Source organism: Pipra filicauda, unplaced genomic scaffold (genome assembly GCF_003945595.2).
Source record: "Pipra filicauda isolate LSUMZ 115617 unplaced genomic scaffold, ASM394559v2 scaffold127_size2900866_pilon, whole genome shotgun sequence".
Lineage (NCBI taxonomy): Eukaryota > Metazoa > Chordata > Aves > Passeriformes > Pipridae > Pipra > Pipra filicauda.
Window position 1 is genome coordinate 2,502,197 of NW_024103740.1, and position 22,123 is coordinate 2,524,319.

General features: G+C 38.6%; 1 protein-coding gene across 1 annotated transcript in view; it reads right to left on the bottom strand.

Moving 5' to 3' along the window:
- Nucleotides 1-4,432: 4,432 nt before the first annotated feature.
- DNAH3 (dynein axonemal heavy chain 3) overlaps nt 4,433-22,123 on the bottom strand; it is a 54,936-nt gene continuing 37,245 nt past the window's right edge. The window contains exons 46-63 of the mRNA XM_027726187.2: nt 21,189-21,312; nt 20,940-21,096; nt 19,876-20,019; nt 18,631-19,297; nt 18,354-18,519; nt 17,816-18,032; nt 16,711-16,893; nt 15,650-15,848; nt 12,587-14,728; nt 11,426-11,651; nt 10,855-11,099; nt 9,344-9,460; nt 8,585-8,739; nt 7,654-7,821; nt 6,409-6,551; nt 5,709-5,913; nt 5,025-5,162; nt 4,433-4,841 (exon numbers count right to left, since the gene is read on the bottom strand). Of these exons, the coding sequence (XP_027581988.1) occupies nt 4,488-4,841; nt 5,025-5,162; nt 5,709-5,913; nt 6,409-6,551; nt 7,654-7,821; nt 8,585-8,739; nt 9,344-9,460; nt 10,855-11,099; nt 11,426-11,651; nt 12,587-14,728; nt 15,650-15,848; nt 16,711-16,893; nt 17,816-18,032; nt 18,354-18,519; nt 18,631-19,297; nt 19,876-20,019; nt 20,940-21,096; nt 21,189-21,312 (5,750 nt within the window). The 3' untranslated portion in view covers nt 4,433-4,487. The remainder of the gene's footprint in view (nt 4,842-5,024; nt 5,163-5,708; nt 5,914-6,408; nt 6,552-7,653; nt 7,822-8,584; nt 8,740-9,343; nt 9,461-10,854; nt 11,100-11,425; nt 11,652-12,586; nt 14,729-15,649; nt 15,849-16,710; nt 16,894-17,815; nt 18,033-18,353; nt 18,520-18,630; nt 19,298-19,875; nt 20,020-20,939; nt 21,097-21,188; nt 21,313-22,123) is intronic.

Sequence of the window (22,123 nt, forward strand, 5' to 3'; positions counted from 1 at the left end):
GCAGTCTGAATTTACTGTCTCTGTTATAGTCACAACTCTTTCCTAAGCACATACCGTAAGATTTAGATTATTTCAAAAAAAATCCCTAAAATCACAGAAGATTTACACCAAATTGAAATAACAACATGAGTCTGAGTTTACTACTGAAGGAAAATACAAACAAGCAATTTTAAAAAGGATCAAGTAGCCTTGATAACTCAAATGAGTTACTGCTTAACTGAGAAGCCAGCAAGTTGAACTGTAGTGACAGCATCACATTATTTGAGATGCCTTAAAATGCTAGAAAGCCTAATGATTTTTCAAAATAAGTGTTGGAGAAATTATAAACTAGTGCCTCATCCTCATTACTCTCCAGCACCAGAAAGCAAAAGACTAAGATTTGTTGAAACCTCAGGCTGTTCTGCTAAAAGAAGGACTAGATCAGCACTTTTGTCAAGTCGGGAGAGAAAAACCTTTATTTTGCAGCTTAAGTTAAACTCTGTATGGAAAGGAGAATGTGCCTTAACTGGAGTCCTTTGTTTTTGGAGGTCAAACCATTTTGAGTGAGTTTTATAAAAATAAAAATTCATCTGCAACTCAGTCCAGCAGGTCAGCAAACATCTCAACCGGTATTCTTGTATTAAATGCCAAGGACTGTACAGCTTCTGTCAAGAAGTATCCCAATGATTGCCCAATATGTCATTCCTACACATTAATTTTACTTGCAAAAAGATGTTGTCCTAAAATGCCTCTGAGTTCTGCAGAATTTATAATGCACTGGATTCAACCAGTCAGTGTACACTCTGTCCTGTACTTCCTGAACTTTCTCTTATTCCCCTACCAGTAAATACCGTCTCTTTCTAATTTATCACTGTAGTCAGGAGATGCTTTAGCATGATTTAGAAGAAAAGATTACATTAACTTTATATTTTTTAGAAATAAAAACCCTGAGTTAGTTGCATGAACTCTCCTGCAAGCTAACTGGTAGGCAATAAGTTGCAGTAATAATTTGTTGACATGATATCTGGTCTTGAATATCTAAATAACACCTCCTTTCTGGACATTCTGTCCCTAAATCCATCATTAGTAAGGTTGCAATTTATGAAGCCATGCACTTATGACTAACATTAGCAAGCACACAATCATTTAGGAAGATGCACTTGGCACCTGCTTGCTGGATGTATCCCTCAGCATTGTCTGGGGGTGAGGAAAAGCTCATTATGCTGCAGCAGCAACCCAAGGGAAGCATTACAGCACTGAAACATGTTAAGATGGATTAGGTTATCTGATCTATCTCCCTACTAATACAAGTTTCTTCTTGTAATACCTTTTAGATCTGGAGAAAATAAGGCAACCTGGACCTCACTCTCTTGGGGCCCTACTATGTATCCATCAGAAATTATATCAGTAACATCCACGTTTTATCCACAGGTCACTTATTTGATCATACCTATAAATTCATTTTCAAGAATGCTAATTAGAGCTGAGACCTGCAACTTTCACTGATTTTTCTAATCCTACTAGGCAAAACATTCCAGCTATAAGTAGAAGAATTTGGGGTCTTTTGCTTTTTCATTGTATAATTTTCCCTTTAACAGCCCAACAATGTTAAAATCAACAGAGACAGTACTTTCTGAAATGGTTATTTGTACAGATAAGAGAAAGGTTTCAATCTCCGAAGAAAATGTACAAACCTATCTGTATTACAGCACCCCTAGCTGAAAATCTTTCTCTGCTAAGGCAGAAATATCTCTTGCTCCATAGTGTCTGTAGACTACATTTTTTTCCATCTGCTTTGAGTTATTAGCAAGGCTGTGAATCTATGATTTGCTGTAATTACAGGCGGTTTTTGTGGTTTATTTAATAAGTGCTTCTAATTAAGAAATGGAAATACTAAACCTGTAAAGCCAGAATTCTAATACTACTGTTATAAGGCACTTTGTCCAAAAATTTTTCACATTTTTATCATGTCCAACTGGCAGCTGAGTTGTCTTTCTTAAAATGCATCTCAGCCAAGAAAGTTGGTGAATTCTAATGTTTAGCCAGCTTATCATTCTCCAGGAAGGTCTAGACAATGCTCAGGAAATAAGGTTGAGAAGCTCATTTCAAAGAACCACAGAAAAATATCTCTAAGACAGATATCCCTTGACAGTAAATTCCATTACTTTTTCTCAAACAGGGAGGGCAGCCCAGGAAATCACATCCTGCAGGAATCATCAGGTAAAGCCACTCAGCCATGCCTGATCCCTGGCAAAGGGGCAAGCAACAGATGCACAAACCCTCCTTTACGGACTCTTATCTATATATTTTTGGTCACATCTACAAAAGCTTGAAATACATCTTTAATTACATTCCAAGAGATGCCTTCATATCCAATCTAAATGTCAACACAGAGGAAGCATTTAGAAAACCACACGGTAACAAGGACATTGCACACTTGTAGCAAAGTCACTATAAGTTCACAAGAACCACAAGTGTGTCATTTAATAAACTATCAATTACTGTTCACAAAAAGGTGTTAACAAGAAACCCACGTGGCAAGCTATGACACAGATTTCCAACAGTTTAAAAGTAATTGATGTCCATAAAATATAATTTAGGTTGCAAATCTGACTTTTTTTTTAATGGCTTAATTTAGAGGACTGTGTTTGCAATACTAGCAAGAAGAAGCCTAAGAAAAAAAAATGTAAAGGACCAATTTTAATTAATTTATTTATAGATTTGCTGAAACACGATTCTCTTCTTAAAAATTGTTCTCTGTTTGGATAGCTGTGCTGTAGCATTCATAAACAAGTTTTGTTTTGCTATAGGTGCCAAATATCATTTAGTCTAATTTGTTAAGAGTAGTTGCTTCCTGTCAGTAATTTGAAACACCTGCACATCTCTGTCCCTTTTATTAAAACAAACATCCATGAAGTGAACTGGCCTGACACCTTTGCCTTAGTCACCATGTAACAATAATGATGCACCAAATACCTGCACACTGTACTGTTAATGAGGCATCAAATGTGCTCCATGAAGATACTGTTTACCTGTGTGTGTGTTTACCTGTGTGCATCTCTGTCCAGAGCAGCACAACATCCCCTTAACACTCCTGGCTTACCATTCTTAACAGTTACTATTTTATGAATATCTGTATAAAACAAGCCAATGGTTAATAAAACAATAATGAACACTGTTATCACCTGTCACAGCTAAGCACAACACAGCAGATAAATCCCTATGACAAGAACTTTATGTTTTAAAGAGTTGTAGCAGCATCCCTTAATGCTTGTAGCAGGATACTGGGAATTGCTGAATGATGGCTGCATCTCTGACTTTGTGAGGCCTTGAGCAAGTCATTAAAATGCTACAATCTGGGCAATGAAAAAAAGTACATGACCCCAAATTAGTGGATATTTATGCAGTGTGTGTTTTCTTAAATGTCTGCCTTGATCTTTGTGTTTCTCTTGTACCATGTACACAACAAGTCTAATGATGCATCTTTAGAACCTTCTTGGCATGCTGTGGGGTTTAGTTAATGACTGTACAGCTCTTTGAAGATGTTCAGGCTATTTTATTTTTAATTAATGCTTGCAAGCTACTTTGAGCTTCTCTGATGAAAGGGCTTAAACAAGTACAAAATTTCAGGCGCTCATTAGCCCAATATGCAAGTGAGCAGGATGAGGAAGTGTGCTGGGTTTGGCTGGGATAGAGTTAATTTTCCTCGCAGTGGCTGGCATGGAGCTGTGTTTTGGATCTGTGCTGAGCACAGGATTGATAATATAGAAATGTTTTTGTTATTGCTGAGCAGGGCTCAGTGGCTGAACACCTGCCTGCCCATGGGAAGCAGCAAATCAATTCCTTTTTTTTTTGCTTTGCATGTGTGCATGGCTTTTGATTTTCCTATTTAACTGCCTTTATCTCAGCTCAAGAGTTCTCTCCCTTTTACCCTTCCAATTCTCTCCCTGATTGCTGTGGGGGGTAATTAGTGGCTGTGTGGGGCTTGGCTGCTGGCTGGAAGGAAGTAAAGTGAGACTATGGGAGAAAGGAAACAGCTCCTTTTGTCAGGTACCTGGGATATGCAGGTAAATCATAATGAAACTTAAAAAAAAAATAAATTTTAAAAGAGTTAAAAAATTATGAGACAAGCATACTGTTCTGAGAAATGGCAGGCTCCCCATACATGTGCTGTCTAGAAGTTTTCCATGGAAATTCTGAGACACATCGTCGAGGAATGACTATAGTTTTATGATATAGCTCTGGCAGTTCATTCTAGCTGAGGATTGATTTTATATGTTGACAACAGAATATTCTCACCTCCTCCCTCCTTGCCCTACATACTCCTGAGACACAGGAGTGGCTGGCAAATCCACAGAGTCTTATTTGCAGGAGCTGTGAAGTAGATTCCCATTAAAATCAGCATCAAAACTCTTTAGGCCCAATTTCATAAAAAAAACAAACCATGCAGCCATTGAGGAGTAAAGTATATCTTTACAATAACAAAATGTGTTTTGACTTGGATCCTCTCAGTCATCCAGCTGGCACAGAGCTGCCACACCTCGATTTATCCAGTGTTTTTGGGGCTTGTCTGAAGGGAGTTCAATGGAGAGAACATAGTTGGTTGAGTGGCCAGTGGTGGATAAGACACCTCTTCTTGCGCTTGTCTTGTATACAGGGCACGAATAGATGTTCATATGAAGAAATTTGGAACTTTCTCCAGGTTTCAGCCAGATTATGGGCAAAGGATCATAAAGGATTTTTGGTAGTGATTCTCCAATTAATGAGGATTCTCTATCCCATCGTGCACCTTCTAAAAAAAGGCCTCTCACATAAGCCCCATCTTGTGGCATTTTCTCCATTGTGTGCTCCTCCTTCATCACCTAAAATGATTAAACCATTGCTTGATTTTGTTTTTACCTGTAGCATATTAAATCCTGTAAGTGATAGTCTGAAATTTCTCCTTTAAATAAAATCTCTTTTCATCTGAAAACTCTATTTCTTGCTGCCCTATAACATGTTTCAAGCTGTTCAAGAAAACCAAAATTCTTCTGCATTTTTCTTACCTCAAATTCAAATCCAATGTGGTCGATTGGGATGGTGTATTTTCTGGCATAGTTTTGTAAAACACCAGTCAAAAAAGACTGAGTGAAGAAGAATCCTGAGAGCCAAAAGACTGTAGGTGGCCCATTGTCGACCCAATCCTGAATATGGAAAGAACAAATGTAAGAAAAAAAGTACAGTTGTGTCTTTACTGTGCCAATTCACCAGAAGAGGGATGTGCTATGAGAGCAAGACAAATAATGGAAGGGTGAGTTCAGAACAAAACAGCTGTTCAAAAAGTGTCTGGAAGTAGTGTCACTTTTTATTCAAATTGAAAGAGAAGAGATTTACAGTCACATATATAAAATTTAATAGTGCCTGCTATGCACTGTTTCCAAAGCATTCTCACACCCAGTTCCCTTTGAGCAGGGAAGTTGTTAAGACATCAAAGCCAATTAAAATGAATCTTCTAGAAATAGAAAAATGGGAACTATCAAAAGCAGCACTGGATTAGCACCCAGGGATTATACTCCCAACTCACCCTGCTGAGCAATTGCCCAGCTAATTCCAGTGCTTTTAATGCAGTGTATGTGTGAGTAGTTCACAACCTGGAGCTCTCAGAGTACTGCTGAGTGAGGACAGCACTGATACACATTGTACCCACTCAGCTTTCAACTACAGCACCCTGTCAGTCCAGCTCAGCATACCTGGAAGAAGACCAAACGACAGAGGAGATCGGACACGTAACTTCCCAGTGGCTTCAGTGATGGATAGGATTTGGCAGCCCACATTGATGGCACTTTTCCCACTAGCATGCTGTTGAAAACATCTTCAAGTTCAGAAGACATCAACACTTGGCCTTTAATGGCTTTGCCTATATTAATGAGGCTGCTCCGAACAACTTCAGTCAGCCTTCAGATTGAAACAAAGGAATTGTCATCAATGTCCTGTTAGAAATTCCTTCTCTCACCTGTAGTTATCACAACATTTACTTAACTTTAGAAAAGCAAACAAAGAAAAAACACACACAGAGAAATAAAAGACAATGAAAACTTCCACTCTAAACAAGGAAAATTAGGGGCCAGAGGTTTAAAGCTTGTAACACTGACATAGTGTGCTGTGAACATTGGGGCCTGGCTATCACTGACAAAGAATAAAGTAGGCTGCCTTACCTTGACACAACAAGCTCAAATCTGATGTAAGTTCATACTCCCAAGAATACATGTACAGTTTCTATATTCAGGTACTCAGCTGCAGCTTTCAAGTCTTTTTAAAAGTTTCACCCAAAGCAGAATATAACATGTTAAAAAAACTGTCTTGTAAAAGCTTACAACTGTTTAAGGCCTGTACTGACGAACACAAGCATATTTCGGTATTAGCAGTACTACACAAAACACTGAGCCTTACCTGTTAAATCTAATTAGTTCTTGCCTGAGAACTGTATTCATGGACTCTTCATAAAGTACTGGGTATGCCTTCATAACCTCTTCCATGTCATAGCTACTTGGTAATTTGGATAGGATGTCCTGTGCCAAATCTTCAACAATTTCCTGAAATCACAAGTTTGCAGTGAATAAGGAATATTCCTTTTTCCACCCCCCATATTTTTACTGAATAAATTCCACAAAATACTATAGATTTTGTATTTTTTTCTGCACAACCACATAGCTATTTTAGTCCATTTTTCTAGAGATATAGTGCTTACATGCTCTTACTTGCTTTGAGCATTATCCTGTCTGCCAGTCTCCACATGTGCCTGCCGGCTCCTTTTTCCTTCTCAATACATTTAAATTTGTTAGCAACTTTGGTTTTATTTGCAAAAAGGTTTTATGTGACTTCTAAGGAAATTGGCAGAAGGGCAGACAAGTATAATCCTATTACTGCCACAATGAAGGAAAAGACAAAGCATGCAGCACAGGGGAAATTATGGGAAGACCACACGAATACCCCAGCCAGGAAAGAAGCTTCACTTACAGCATATTAGACATCAGAGAACATTGTCATTAGACAATCCTGCAGATATGAGGCTCCATTAATTCCACTTTTCAAGAATCCACTTGTGTATAAAATATAGGATGTCAAATCTGAGAGGCTTGAAATGTCATTTATCTGTATCTCAAAGGGGCATGGATTTGGCTTGAGTTGCCAGGACATGATGAAGAAATTCCCAGCACCTTCACAACCAAGTCCCACAGAGGGGAGGATGACAGGGAGGTCTGTGTCCATCCTGTCAAACTGCCCCCCTTTGTGCCACATAAGCCTCAAACACAGTGACGTGTTTGGGACCGTAGAAAGTGAAGCAGCAAAGGGGAAGCAAAAAAATCACATCTCAAAAACCCAGCATTCAATGAGTAATAACAGACATTGTAGCACAGACTTCACCAGGAAGACAACTTCTGCCTCCAATGGGCTTATACTCCTTGCCTGATGGCTGAATGACTTGATCTAATTTCCTGGCACTCTGGACTCTGTTCCCTAGTGACAATAGCAGGGATGGTCATACAACCAGTGCTGGATGAAGTCAGGCAGTGCATGAATTTCCATCATTAGAATTTGCAGACTGGAATTAAATGTCATAGTTTAACAATTGCCTAGAGATGACAGGAAAGGGCACCTTTCCAGAGTGCAAGTTCATCTTTCTTCCCCAGTTACCTGAGGGGACTTGCCACCTCCCCCTGCTTGCCTAGGCAAAGTCAGGAGCACTCCATGGAAAAGCTGGTTAGTCTCCTGGTTATCCTTGGTGATGTCTGCATTTTCATGAAGTCCAAACACTTCAGGGTGTGTTATAATTGGCAAACTTCGTATGTATTCAATGTAAGACTGTAAAGCAAACATTCAGATACCAGACATCACACAATGCAAAATTCATAAACACTTGGTATATTCAACTTGGACAGAACCATTTACAATCAAACACAGTAGTTCCCTGTTAAACACATCCAGGGACTGACTTACACAATCCACAGAGATAAATATAAAAGTTTTGAGTGATTCAGAGACTCATGGAGGATTTGTTATTACCACCCTCATGTAAGTGGCAAGAAAAAGGAAAGTACATTAGAAATATCCAAGGAGTGCTGGCAGCAGTCACAGAACAGGGTAGGATGCTGTATGTGTCACCCCTACAACTGTGGGCTACACAAATAGGTGGGATTTGAGCACATATGTTATCTTTATGCAGTTGTTAAAAGCGAAAAAGGGGATGAAAACTGAGTATATACCTGTCATTCCACCTCTTCCTCCTGACCACTGCTTTCAAGGCAAAAGTGGTGCAAGAGGGTAGAGAAGTACCCTATGAATTCCTGTAGCTTCCTATTGACTATCTAGGACTGTACTGGAAACCTGCACAGGCGTGGCTCTTTACATCAACAAATGGCAGAATATTAGATGGTCACTATGTCCCCATTGGGGTGTGGTAGATATTAAATACCAGATTCATATTTCATACATTCACACGTTCTGGCCTGGCTTTGTGATCTTATGGGGTTTATTTTCAATTTGTTGTATTCGGCATATCAAAGTATAGTGTGGGTAAGTTCCTTCCCAAAAATTCAGAGAGAATTTACACCTATTTTCTTCTCACCTCATATGGGCCATGTGGTGGTATGTAGTAGTCACCTCCAGCTGAGAGCATGTATTTGTCCTGCTCTATATCCTTGTTATAGACTATGGACAGAAGGGACAGGAGAAGACGCCTGTCTTTATCATCTGTCACTCTACCTCCATAGTTACACTCCCCTGGGAAAGGACAAAGAAAACAAGGACAAAAAACCTGAAAGTAAATGAACAAATAAAAACTGTTTTGCAATAATGTGAAAGTCTGGTAAACTGAAGCTCCAAAGCTCCAGATCTATAAACAAAAATAAGGAATGACAAGGCTGACAAAGGAGGTGCCAAAAAGCATCTTATCTTTCTGAATAGCCACAGCAACCAAGTTATTTACACAGCTCAACACCTCCTGCTTTAAAACTCATGACTATTATCACATCCTCTGGTAAACTGCCAAAGTTTACTGTGTCAGGCTCACATTGATCAGCAAAGGTGAATCAGAGGCCATCGACATTTTTACGTGATGTATATGAAGCAAAGACCAGAAGGTTTGCTGGGCCATTAGTAATTCTTCTACCTATATACAAGTCAAAACAGCAACTGAGGGTTTGAGATCCAACTCCAAGGACAGTTCAACTCCAGCATCCACCAATAACAACCAATTGTATGTGGAGGGCCAAGAAAATAAACCTGAGTGGAATCCACTCGATTTGTCAGGAACTCGTGAGTTTGTCACTGTACCAGCTGAAAGTGCCCAGCAAAGTCAACACAGGAGAGGATGTAGTGCATCTACCTGTTAGATAGGTCAGAGCTTCAAATGGGATTTCTTCATATTCATTCAGAAACATCTGGATCTGCTGCATACTTATTCTGAGGTCAGATTCGTTGAACTCATATGGAATATTCCAACCTGTTCAATTGAGAAAAGATACACAGGGCAGTGGTGCACTGCACTGACAGCTGGGCTCAGGAGATGATGGTATTGGTACCACACTGCTACCACAGAGCTGAAGATACCACCTGCCAGACATACCTAGAAGAGCCCTGGAATACCAGGCTGTGTACTGCACAAGGGACAATAGGACTCCATAACAATACTGTATCCTAAGGCACTATTATCATCATTCTATGTAATTAAAACATAAACAAACATAGGCATTTTGACATCACACTCTCCTGAAAATGATATTTTACTGGCTTGGTACTTTCAGTTAATCTGTTGCTATCTGGACACAATGAAAACAGGAGTTTTAATTCATTTATTGATTCCAATTTTTCATCAAACTGCCCATCTATTAATACTATTTGTGTATGACATTCAGAGTAACAGTGCAATAAAACAAACAAGCAAACAGGAATATACTCCAGATAAGAGAATCCTTCAGAAAACCTATACCCTAGTGCAAACCAAAAATAGGGCTATTGCTGCAACTATCCTTCTTCCCCCAGATAGCTGGTCCCATTAAACAGTAGATGTTGCTTTTGAAAATGGCCTCTTTGTCACTTTCAAAAATTCTGTTTTTACTTCATAGCAATATATGAGTGTCTTCATACTGGCAGTTTAGTGTTTACTTAAACAGCTGCCTATTAAAATAATGACAGTGGCTTTCAGTCAAAATAATAACAGCAACCTGTTACGAGGAAGACAGACTCAGCTGGAAGACTGAGAACTTCATGTGCACCAGTGGAGAGCATAAACTTTATAGTGTTATAAAAATGGATTCTATAATTCCATAAGTTCTATTTGTCATGCAGAAATTCTATAGAGTTTTCCACATGTGTCAAGATTACAGAAAAAGCTGAAGCACGAATCTCATGATACACCTCTTTTCATTGCTGTCTTATGAACAAAACATTGCAGCTACATAAATTTGTTTCACACTGAGTAAATATATATGCACTGACTTCAATAAAACAAAGTATGCATAACATAATAACAAAAGCAGAATTGAAGAAGGCACATCTTTCCTTACAAAAATTTAAAACTGGAACTGGATTTGATTGTTAGTGAAAACTACAGTAATAAATTGATAATTTAGTAAGCTATAATTTAATGTAATTTTTGGAAAAACAGTACTTTCTGGTTTTCCCCCCGGTAATACTTTTAGTAGCTTCAAGAGTAGCTTTGCCTGAAAAAGAATTCCTGCAAATAACAACTTTTAAACTTCATTACATTCTGTGCAATGCAGGTTGCACTCTTATAACACTGCTAACAATACTGCCTTCTTACAGAGAGACCCCAACAATGCATTTCAACTCCACTAATCTTTTTTGAAACAAACTGCAAAATAATATAAACCTTACCCAATGGGCCAAAGTTTCTCCTTTCCTGTACAACAGCATGAAAAAAGCAAAGGCCAAACAGAAGTTTTTGCCACATCACTGGCTTTTGGCAGCTGCCAAAGAACACGGGGTCGGAGATGGGGTCATTCAGGTACGACCGGAGCAGGTTCACTCGAACACCTTTCGGGGGCTCATTTGTCATTTTAATGCCATTCTGGAGGATACTAACAGGAAACTTTTCTGATGGATAACTTGTTAACCACAACCTAAAAAGAAGTTCAAAAAGCACATTATCAAAAAATCATTAATACTGACAAATCCTGCGTGTTGATCATAGAAGACAAAGTTCTACTATTTGCTTAACTAGAATGATAACATCTAACTCTGTTCTGAAATGCAGGCATGAAGTAGATTATATTGGACAGGTAGAAAAGATGACATTTAATTATGGATCTTTATTTTATCGCTACACATAAACAATATCAATTATATTCTTAGTCATTCACACAAAAGTACTTTAATTTCTTTTTTGTAGTGTCCTCAGCAACAAGAAATACTCCCATTAAAATGTGCAAAACACTGAAACTCCTACCTGAACTTTTCATTGGTATTCTCAGGCACTATAACTTCCTCACAGATTTTTTCCAAGGCAGGCATCCAGCTAGTTGCAAGATGGCAGTTTTGCAGCACTACCCAGGTTCCATCAGTAATAGCCTGGTAAATCATTTTTGCTGCTATTGGGCCCTGGCCCTGTCCAAGCGAAACGGTCTGAATGCTTGTACTTCCCATGCTGACATCATCAGCAAATTTTAGTAAACCTATGATGGCAAGTGTTTCATACATGCAAACAAAGACAAAGTCTATTAGAAAGTAGAATGCGTTCTATTAATCATTTTTATAATGAAAATAAAGGGACAAAAGTCAACACATATCGTAATTAAAGAAACCCAAACAAAACCACCTCAGCAACCCAGAAGTAGTATCAAATGCTGTATCAGGCTGTTTCTGAGGCATGTACTAAAATTTAGTGGTATAAAGTATTACAAAATAAACCTCAAAGCAAAAACTAGGCAGGTTAAATGGCAATGGCTGTCCTCTCCCTTGGCCCCAAGAGTTCAGTTCCAGCCTGCACTATGGCTCTTGACTGTCCCTGTTGCCTGGGTACAATTGTTTATGGAGGTTGAGCTGAAAATTAGATCTGGTTAAAAATAGCCCTCCAGCTTTGCTAGCAAAACCAGTACCTTCTGGAAATACATCCTTATGGTATGGCTCCATATTACAATTCTTTTGGCAGAAAACCAGATTTAAAAATAAACTGGGTGGTTATACTTTAAAGGACATTTAACAAATGTGTTTCAAGTGAGGCCATATACACCATTTAATTAGTAACTAAGAGGGAGGAAATTTTCTGGAGGAGGGGTTGCAACAAAGAGTGGGGCAAGCCTCCAACACCCACTGAAAGAATTGTAATGAAAGTATAAATTATAAACTGGTCTGGATGCTACAATCTGGTAGATCCCTAAATTGCAGCTCAGACACTGAGACATTTCATCACCACTACATTCATCCCACTCTCTAACAAATTTATTATCATTGTTTATATATGGGCAGATGCAAATGTTTGATATTCCATCATTGCTGTATAGTACTTTAAAGACACTTTAAGGATCAAATGAAGGGGCCTATTATCAGTTTAGTCATACTCAGTGACATTTAACCAGATAAAAAAAGATATTTTTAATACCAATCTCACCTGCCATAGGATCAGCACCTGGTGATAATATAAAAATCAAAGGGGCACAACAATTTGAATCACTGTAACTTCTCCCAAGATCAAATGTGGGTGGTTCAATAAATGTCCTTCCCATATTTTCCACAATGAACATCTGCACTGCCGGGATAATTTTGTCGGGTCGCAAACATCTGAGAATAACCATGCGATCCAACCCCGTCAGTCTGCTCCACGCACCTGGGAAGGCTTCTTCGTGGGGTTTGACAGAGTCATAGATTGGCTTCCACTTGGAAAAATTGTCTCTTATGTGTTCCATAAGTCCCTGGAGGTTTGTCAGGCAAGATGCACGGACGAGCTCAGCCCATGATTTGTTAGACAGCCAATCTGGAGCCGGATTGGGGTGAGGATTGTCAAGAGCAACGCCTCCTGTCAGCAGGAAACGCCAAACCTCATCATCTATTTGGCCTTTTCCCTTCATAATGCCTACTGTCAGAAGGAAGGAGAATAACACCTTATCCTTTTCAAACAGTGAACGACAGACATTGTTATAGATGCTTACGGTGAAATGATCAGTTATATTTTTAATTCTCTGTTCTAGATTTCCACTCTTTTTGCTTTTAGCAATAGACTGAACATACAAGTTAATGAACCAAACCAATGAATATTGGTACATAGGCTCAATGTTTGCCATGTCAGAGATGCAGAAGAAGACAACAGCTGAATGAACAGCAACTGGCTTATACCCCATTCGAGTAGAATCTATTTCCTGCTCAGTTAAAGAGGAAATTTTTTGCTTTTCAGAGATTTCTTCAGATAACTCTTTGGATGAAGACAAAATTTTAATTGCTGTTTCATCTTCTAAGATGTTTCCTTCTGAGTGGGAAAGGACCTCCAGGATTTTATCTTCTATTTCTTTTAGTTGTTTCTTGTTGGCTGCGCTTTCTATAATGAGTTGATTTTTCTTTTCTTCTAGCTCAGGCTTTTCCTTTGCAGCTACAATTCCAAGAAGTTGGTCCTGAAGACCCAAAGGTGTAATCATGAAATTGAGTAGACAAACTTTCACAGCCACCTCAGGATAATAATGAGGATTTCTTAAGTGGGTTGTCATGTAAAACCTGAAGTCTCTTGAATATTCAATTATATTTTCCCCTAATTTCATGTATTCTACTCCTTGTTGTTTAAATGTTTGTTTCAATAAAATGGGTTCTATGAAAGCATCTAGCTCTTCACCAATATTTTCTAGCAAGACTGGTGTTCCAAGCTGAATAGAAGTTTCTAATGTCCTCACATAATGTGTGTCAGATAACTTGATAACTGACAGCTTGTTAGTTTTCTCCATATTTTTTATCCACTTGTTAGCTTGCCTTTGGGGATCTATCATCAAAGCCCATCTTCTGGAGTTGGAAACAATTATACCATTGTCAACGGAAAAAGAATCAACTGGCAATCCAGCAATCTGCCACGCCCGGATTTTGACGGGATCCCCTAACGTGTTACTTAAGCTAAAATCACTGGAGCACGGGATGTTCTTCTCACTGCACAGAACCTGCCACTGCTGTTGGCACTTGAGGCGGTAATCGACAGTAAAGGCTCCCAAATACGCCACAGTTCCCGATGATAACAGCACATCTCCTACAAGGTCCGTGTACCGAATTCCTAACAATCGTGCAGCTTCTGTCCACCTCTCTTTCTCTCCACCCAGACCACTAATCAGCTGCTCAGCTCTCACGAGCTTTTGGGAACAGCGTTCAATATTATCTTCCAGTTCTTTCTTCTTGTTATTCATTTTGTCAAACTCATCTTGCAAAGCCTGAAGGCGATCAACTACCTCCTTCAGCGCTGCTTGTTTCACTCTTAACTTCTGCATTTGAACCTCCAGTACTTCTTCTGCCCCTTTCAAACGTTCACGCTTTGGGGCGACCACCTTCTGAACGCGGTCGTACACCTCCATGGCTCGCACCCACTTGCAAAGTCCTTCACAGGCAGATGAGACGTTTTTTACGACATCTGGCTGAAAATCTGCGTGACCAATGAACTTCTCTCTAATTCTCTTCATTATAGCGGGAGGAATATTATCCTTGTCGTATTTCTGTAATTTCTCAAGGAACTTGATATCTGAAAGAATTTTTTTAGCTGGCCCCCAGTAGTCTTCAATCATTTTACCTGTATTGCAAATGAGACTAAAATCAGGCTTAGTACATGCACGTTCAAACTGAAAAGAATACTTAGAAATATAATATGAAGAATTAACATCAATGATTTTGCAATAGAATTTTACTATGCAAAGACTGTTAAATAGTTTGGGAAAATCACTACCTAAAGGAATTCAGACAGGAACTTCAGCATCACTAACCAATGTAATATTTATTAATTGCATATTAATTCTAAATCAACCAAGCACATTAAGGGAAACTAACTACTATACAGTCTTTCTTGGCATAGTCTATTAGATAAATCATTAACTATGTGAAAGTATTTCTTCCTAACCTAGATAAGACAGTTTTGGATGAAAGGCATTTATAGAATTCTTATTTTCAGTTATGAAGAGTTGAACTGTAAAGGCATAAGGTAGAAGAAAAGTGAAAGAAAAAGGTCTCTTTCTCACCTTACAAATTCTGTGCAATCCCACAATAACAACATAAACTACACATAAAAAGCTTGTTAGAGTCATTACCTATGGCAGGGGTATAACTAGGATTCTGCCTCCCAGCAAAACTGACAGTCTGGAAGCAGGGATTACAGAGGGAAATGGAGGTGAATGGTGCACAGCACATCTCCAGCTCCCCGAGTTCCTCCAGGCAATGCAAAACTCAAGACTAGGTCAAAGTAAGTTGAAGAGATGACTTTGTGCTGGTGACTGGGATCATATTTATAAAGCCTGTACAACAGTGTTGAGCCAGGGCAGTATGTGACCATGGCCAAAGCAGCCTTAGCTATTCAGTGTACTTGTAAATCACCGCTTGCCAAAGTGCACTTTGAGTGCATGTGCACGTGGCTGCATTCACACCAGAAGCACTTCACCAGCACACCACAGCAGTACCCCACCCATTCCTAGTGCAGGGATAACAAAAGCCACATCATTACCACTGCCACTTGGGTCAGGTTTTCTCTCTGGTTTAGTTGACCTCATGATACAGATACTCTCCATGACGAGCTTAACGGGACCAGGTGGATTCTGCATGGATTTCACAAGAGAGATGTCTGAAGGATTCAGGGTATCAAGAGCTGCCTGTGCTGCAGCCAGAGCTGGCAGGGCCTCAGCAAGGTCTGCTTCACATTCGTCCTGTGGGGCAGACATTGGGCAGAAACCTGTAAAGCTTCATCCAATACCAGGTCTGCAGCCTGATTACCCCACACAGCCCCAGAGAACCTTCTCTCTTGTTAAGTACCCAATAAAGAGATTCTTCTTGGAGAGAAAACTACTTTCACAATTTGACTGCACGGTTTAAAGGGAGAAGGTTTGTAGAGAAATCAGTAACTTCTATAAACTGAATGGATAGCTGAAAAAGCCAGACAAGCTTTCAAGATAACTGTCTCTCTGGTCTGGCAATAAGAATTAAAATAAAGGTTAGATACAGTTGTTCTTAGTTAAATCGTACAGCGCTCATCAGGTGAAAAATGGATGTAGCTTAAATTCTTTATCTTATACTCAGATCTCAGTAATCATCTCTCTTATCTATCACTGACATTTCCAATTAGTTATAAAAAAAAATGAGGAATCCTGGAGCTTCCCACAGGAAATTCTGTTATAGACATCTGGCTATGGCATTATCTCTAAAGTTATGCTTAACAGAGCTCCCTACAGCACTGTGCCAAATTACCTCAGCTCACTCTAAATGAACTGTCTTTGGGCCTGGAGACAGTATAAACTCATTATTCAATCTGTTGAAAATGAGGATATATTAGTACAGAAGCAAGAGCTCTACAGCTTTTGGAATGTGGACTAGAAAGGGAAGCTATGCAGCACTGTGAGATGCAGTCATTCTCCAAACAGCCAAAATTTACCCTGTTCGTATTAGGAACATGTCATTCATCATCTCTTGCAACTTTGTTACTTTAAGAACTGGCTCAGCCCATTAACACATCATCACAGCTCCATTTATTCAGAACCCATCCAGCTCCCGGCTCAGGCCCCAGTGCTCTACCTTAATGCCTTGGGCAACAGCAGCTGCATCATTGGCCTCTTTTTCATCTGCTGCCACGACTTCCTTTATTGCATCTACTTCAACTGTTTCCTTTTCAATCTTGACCATCATTTTTTCTGTTTCAGCAGAAGTTTCAATCAGTTCAGGCTGAAGGGCAGTCAGTTCTTTCTGCATCTCTGCAACCTGATGAATGTAACAGGAAGTCAAGAAAAGATCTGTGTAAACATTGCCTGCATTTCACATCATGATGTCTTAGGAAGAAAGATCAGAAGACACTATATTAATACAATCTAAAAAGGGACATTTGATCTAAAGAATTATTAACAGTTCTCCAGTTTATTTTTACTAAGAGCTGTTTTATTTAACTGAATAGATTTTTAAACATATTTTTATCATCATCTATGCAATACACTTGCTTTTTTGAGATCCACTTCATTTCAATAATGAGAAATAAATGGATTAATTCTATTTATTCCTCACAGTCAGTTTCAGTTTGTGAAATCCCCAAATAATCCATTACTGCACATGTGGAAAACAAAATCCAAAAGAAACCTGGAAGGAAACAAGAGTTGGTGACAGCAACAGCTGCAAACTGAATGTTCTTTCTTCAAAAAGTGTCTGGAAGCCCTTTTACTTTGCGTCTTGGAAAGATCAATCCCTGGATCACATGGGTTGGAAAAGTGGGTTATTTATCTGGAACTGATCAACTTCTTCCTAGGAATCTACTCAGGAATTAATGTTTATTATTGTCTTACAACATTCTTCAATTTCTCCCTTATTTTGAAAAGGGTATTTCTCCCCTATTTTGAAAAGGCACTAAGATGCTGTGCTATGGATTCTCCATATAAGGTTTTGAGAAAATGATGAAATTTATAAGGGTTATTCTATTAAGAGCTATAATTCAAACTTAGAGATCACAATTTCTTAAAGTGGCTAAGCAGTAATCTAACTTTTCCTCCTGGCTTTCTATAGAAAACTATTAATACCATCATGAACACAGTGAAGAGCAAATTCACTTAGTATTATTTTTGTAAGTTTTAACCACACAGACCCCATACCTAAGGATGCATACGGCACATATTCAGCATTTTCATCTGAAACTTACTTGTAAAGATGCAAAATCAAGTTTTTCAAGTCCCACAAGATAACGAGTCCTCATCATGTCAACTTCTTCCCTTTTTTTATTCAGCAGACTCTTAAAGGTAAGAATCAATTCAACGTAGGAAGTTGGTGTCACGTAGTTGTGTCTTCGCAGTGTCGCGTAGTAGCTGACAGAGAGTTCCCTCACACTTTCTTGGAAATATTTGCACAGTGACACAACCCTAGAGAAAATTTTTCCACATTACTTTGAAAGTACAGTCTGTCTATATGTTAACTATCAGAAAATTACTCTGAGGTTATGAAATCAAATTAGTCTTAGGGAAGGCAGAGATGTATTTTCCCTGTTATTAGAAATATTTTGGACTCCTTTCTAAGAAACATCAGATATATACATCTGAGTATCTTTGACTTGCACTGAAATCTCAGATTTGGCTTAGCTTTGCCCATCTATAAGGACAGTTTCCTGGTCAAATATGCTGTGGGCATGGGGGACAGGGGAAAATATATTTGCTTCATATGTTTCTTGACAGATAAACTCATACTCTTTTCTAATGTCATCTTTGAGTTCAATATCCTCTAAAAACTTGTTAGCAACCATTTCCAAAGCATCTGTAGGCCAGGTTTGGAACCAGTCAATGGTGCAGCAGTTTATCAGTGAAGGGAACATCCGTAATCGATTCCGAAATGCATCTCCAATAGGACTCATGGCTACAAAAATAAAATCACGGTCGTTACCTAAGTCTGTTTGCAGTTAAGAAGCAGAAAAAAACCCCAAACCTAAATAAAAACATTCTAAGAAAAAACATACTGAATACACACCTAAAACAATATGCAAATTTTTCTTCACCCTTTCAATAAAGAAACTGTACATAGCAAGGGGAGTGGCTTCAATCTTCCTGTTCTCCATCCTTGCTGCACCTTGCATTTTCTCAACAATTTCAGCCTTCTCATCTGCTGCAAAGATATTAGGCACATCACCAGTGTTTAAAAGCATGTTGATATCTTCCACAAACGATTCATCCTTTATTTGATTATCACAGAACAAAAAGGACACGTTGGTGTTTCCAACACCTGCTTTCAGCATGACTTGTTTAATGTCATCTTTCCATTCATTGACTCCGTAGGACTTGGTGATTTCAATCTGAAAGAGCTCAAAGGAATTCATGAAGGTGGCCAGCTTGGTCGCGCTCTGCCGGCCGCTCCCACCAACCCCCACCAACAGCAGGTGCCCATTGTCCTGTTTCAATACCCTGCATATCCTGGAGATATGCTCAATAGCAAACTTGAACATGACCAAGGACATTGGTGCTTTGCTGACATTGTTGTATTCCTCGAGGTAGTATTCCATCACGCTTGTCAGCTGCTTCAAGTCTGTGATTTCATCATATACTTTTACGCTACTGCTGGGCTTTAAATAGTCTCCAAAGAACAGGCTGCGAATATTATCATCAGTGACTTTTCCAGTAGGTGAGAGATGGCTCAGCACCTAGGGAAAAGACAAGAATCAACAGATAATTCTATCTGTTAGAGAATTATTTTCCTTGAAGTCATAATAATCTTTATCTGTATAGTACTGCTACTGTGGAAAGCACTGTTTTCCACTATTCTAGTTACTACCCTAGCCTGGGAAAGAATACTGTAGGTTGACATGCAAGTTTCCACATATGCACGCCTCACAGAGAGCTACTGCTGTCAAATACAGGACAAGTTCCCAAAAGGCTTCTCAGAAATGTACCCACTACATCCATTGGCTTATTCAAATAATTAACTTCAGTAAAAGCACAGATAAAAGCTGTGCAAGACATTTATTCCATTCCAGTTGGTCCTCTGTACCAACATAGAATACTTTTGAAGTTATGAGTCATTTTGATAAGAAGTCATTTGTATTAACTTGACTAAGAACATGTATAATACTCAATGCTGAATAGGAGATTGTCCACACTTTTTAAATGCACTGCTTGAAATAATTCAAAATGTCTCCAATACTAATTTAATCTCAATGTCTAAGTATTTCTGAAAAGGCATCAGTCTCATTCTCAGTCCCAGCACATTACCCAAAAATACCTTATTAAAGTTCTGCTTGAAGCTATTTAATGTTGTATCTTGTACCATCTGAAAGAATACCTTCCTGTCATCCTCATCAACTAAGCGATCATAGAAAACTCTGTAAACCTCATGAATCCAAAGTCTGATCAGTTTGTCTCCATCCTGAAAATGTAAATATGAGAAAACAGGTAAATATAGCTCAGGCAGGATTTGTTCAAAAAGAAAAGGTTAGAAATGTCCATCTGGACCCTGCTACACCTTGTACTAAACTCAGTGGGAATCTTTCAATTCCAAGCCATTCAGCACATGGCTCAGCATCTGCCAACCTAACTGGATTCCTCACCTAGTTACCATCTCGTCCTTCCTGCCAACACAAACTGGGACTTTTATGTCAAGGCATTTTTCTCTACTGTATCAAATCTCCCCATTCTTCCAAGATATGGCTCATGGGCTCTAACTCAATCCCTTCTCAAAACCCCTCCTGGCTAAGATTTCTCCTGAATAGCTTGTGGCTGTTTTGTTCTGTTTCTGCACCAAAAACATTCCCCCAGCAGAAATAAAAATTTTAATACTCTTTTAACCTGACATTTTTCTGGAAATGGATGAAAAAAGTAGAAGGGTGAAAATCATACACATCTATTAGTATTCATTTGTAGTTTGTGACAACAGACAGACTCAGGGCTAAATTATTTAGTCTTGTTCATGATAAGCTTGCCATTGTAAAAAGGAGATACTGAGTCTTTTCCCACTTTGTGTATTAAGTTTGCAAGTTCAGGAGAGGGGATTGTCTACCTTGATGTACAGGTTTTAACAGGAGGACCTTGGACCTCTGGGTCCAACTGTAATACATTAAAGAATAATAACGAAACAACAGCTCTCTCTCTCAGAGATGGACAGAAAATATATAACAAGGTATTCAGGGACTATTTGGATTTTAAAACTTGTAAATCTATTAAAATCATAGTTCATGTATTTTGAGATATTTACTTATTGAGATATTTACTTATATATTTACTATTACAAAAATAATTTATTTTTTCCATTGCTCTCTTTTATTTTAACGTAATTAAACTACAACTTACTTGCAGATGAGTGTGTGGACAGAGCAAAACTCCTTTAATAACCCTGGAAAAATCCCGCAGATTAAAGACATAGTGGGATTTTGAAGGAGTTGGGAGAAAATTATCAACTGCCATTTTATAAATCACTGATGTCGCCTGGACCATCATCTTACCCAGCCTTAAGAAGGAAAAGAGGTACAATTTTAACTTCTGCAGATAAATCACAGGACAAAAGATGACAAAGGTGATATAGGAAACAGATCACATTACTTCAGAAATGAAGAGTCAAAGCCTTTGCTGAAGTGCCAGTCAGTAACTGCAGTAAAAATCTTGGTTAATATGTCATCGTTGAAAGAGCAGATCGATACAATATTCAAGTGCCGTGTGAAGCGTCCTGTAACACAACAGAAGGATGCAGAGAGATTTAAAATGTCCAAATATTTTTCCACCTCACTCCACCAACAACATTTGAAGCTGGCTCCAGCCACATGATTTTGTTTCCAGCAAATTTCTGCCCCAGCGATGATGCAGAAGAAATATAAACATGTTTCTGTTTTATATCAGTATTTCACTTGGAATAAGTGTTTTGCATATGTAAAACATGCATCTTCATTGCAAGGCCTCTATTAAACAAATTTCAGCTCACTTCAGCCCTCTTGACTGTGATTGTGACAGAATAAAACTTTACAAAATCATGTACCTTGTTATTGGCTTTCACCTAAAAAGAATCAGTTTATACATTAGTAGATTTTACAAATTTAGCTATATCAGAACAGTTATTTTCATAAAGCCTTCTCAGAGCACATAACTATATCAGTGTTCATATAAAGCAAAGTAGCCTGAAGTGCCCTATAGCAGTGTAGGTGCAGCTACATTAGGGCTTTTATTTACATAGCTTTTCATTAGAAAATATAATTTTCCTTACAGTGCTGTGACAGGAATGATGGCCTTGCAGGTAACATGCTTGTTAATTAAATGCAGGCAGCCTATCTTAGCAGCAGGAGATACAGTTTCAGAAGAGAATTGCAAGAAGATGTGTTCCCTCTCTTTGCCAAGAAATAGAAAATCACGGTTTAATCATCATTCACAGTTTAATCAACATTAAAAACATTGTGTCTAATGTTGATTAAGGTACTGCTGGAAAAGGCACAGGTTTGAACTTGAACATACAGACCTCCATTTGGAATGACCCACCAGTGAATGTA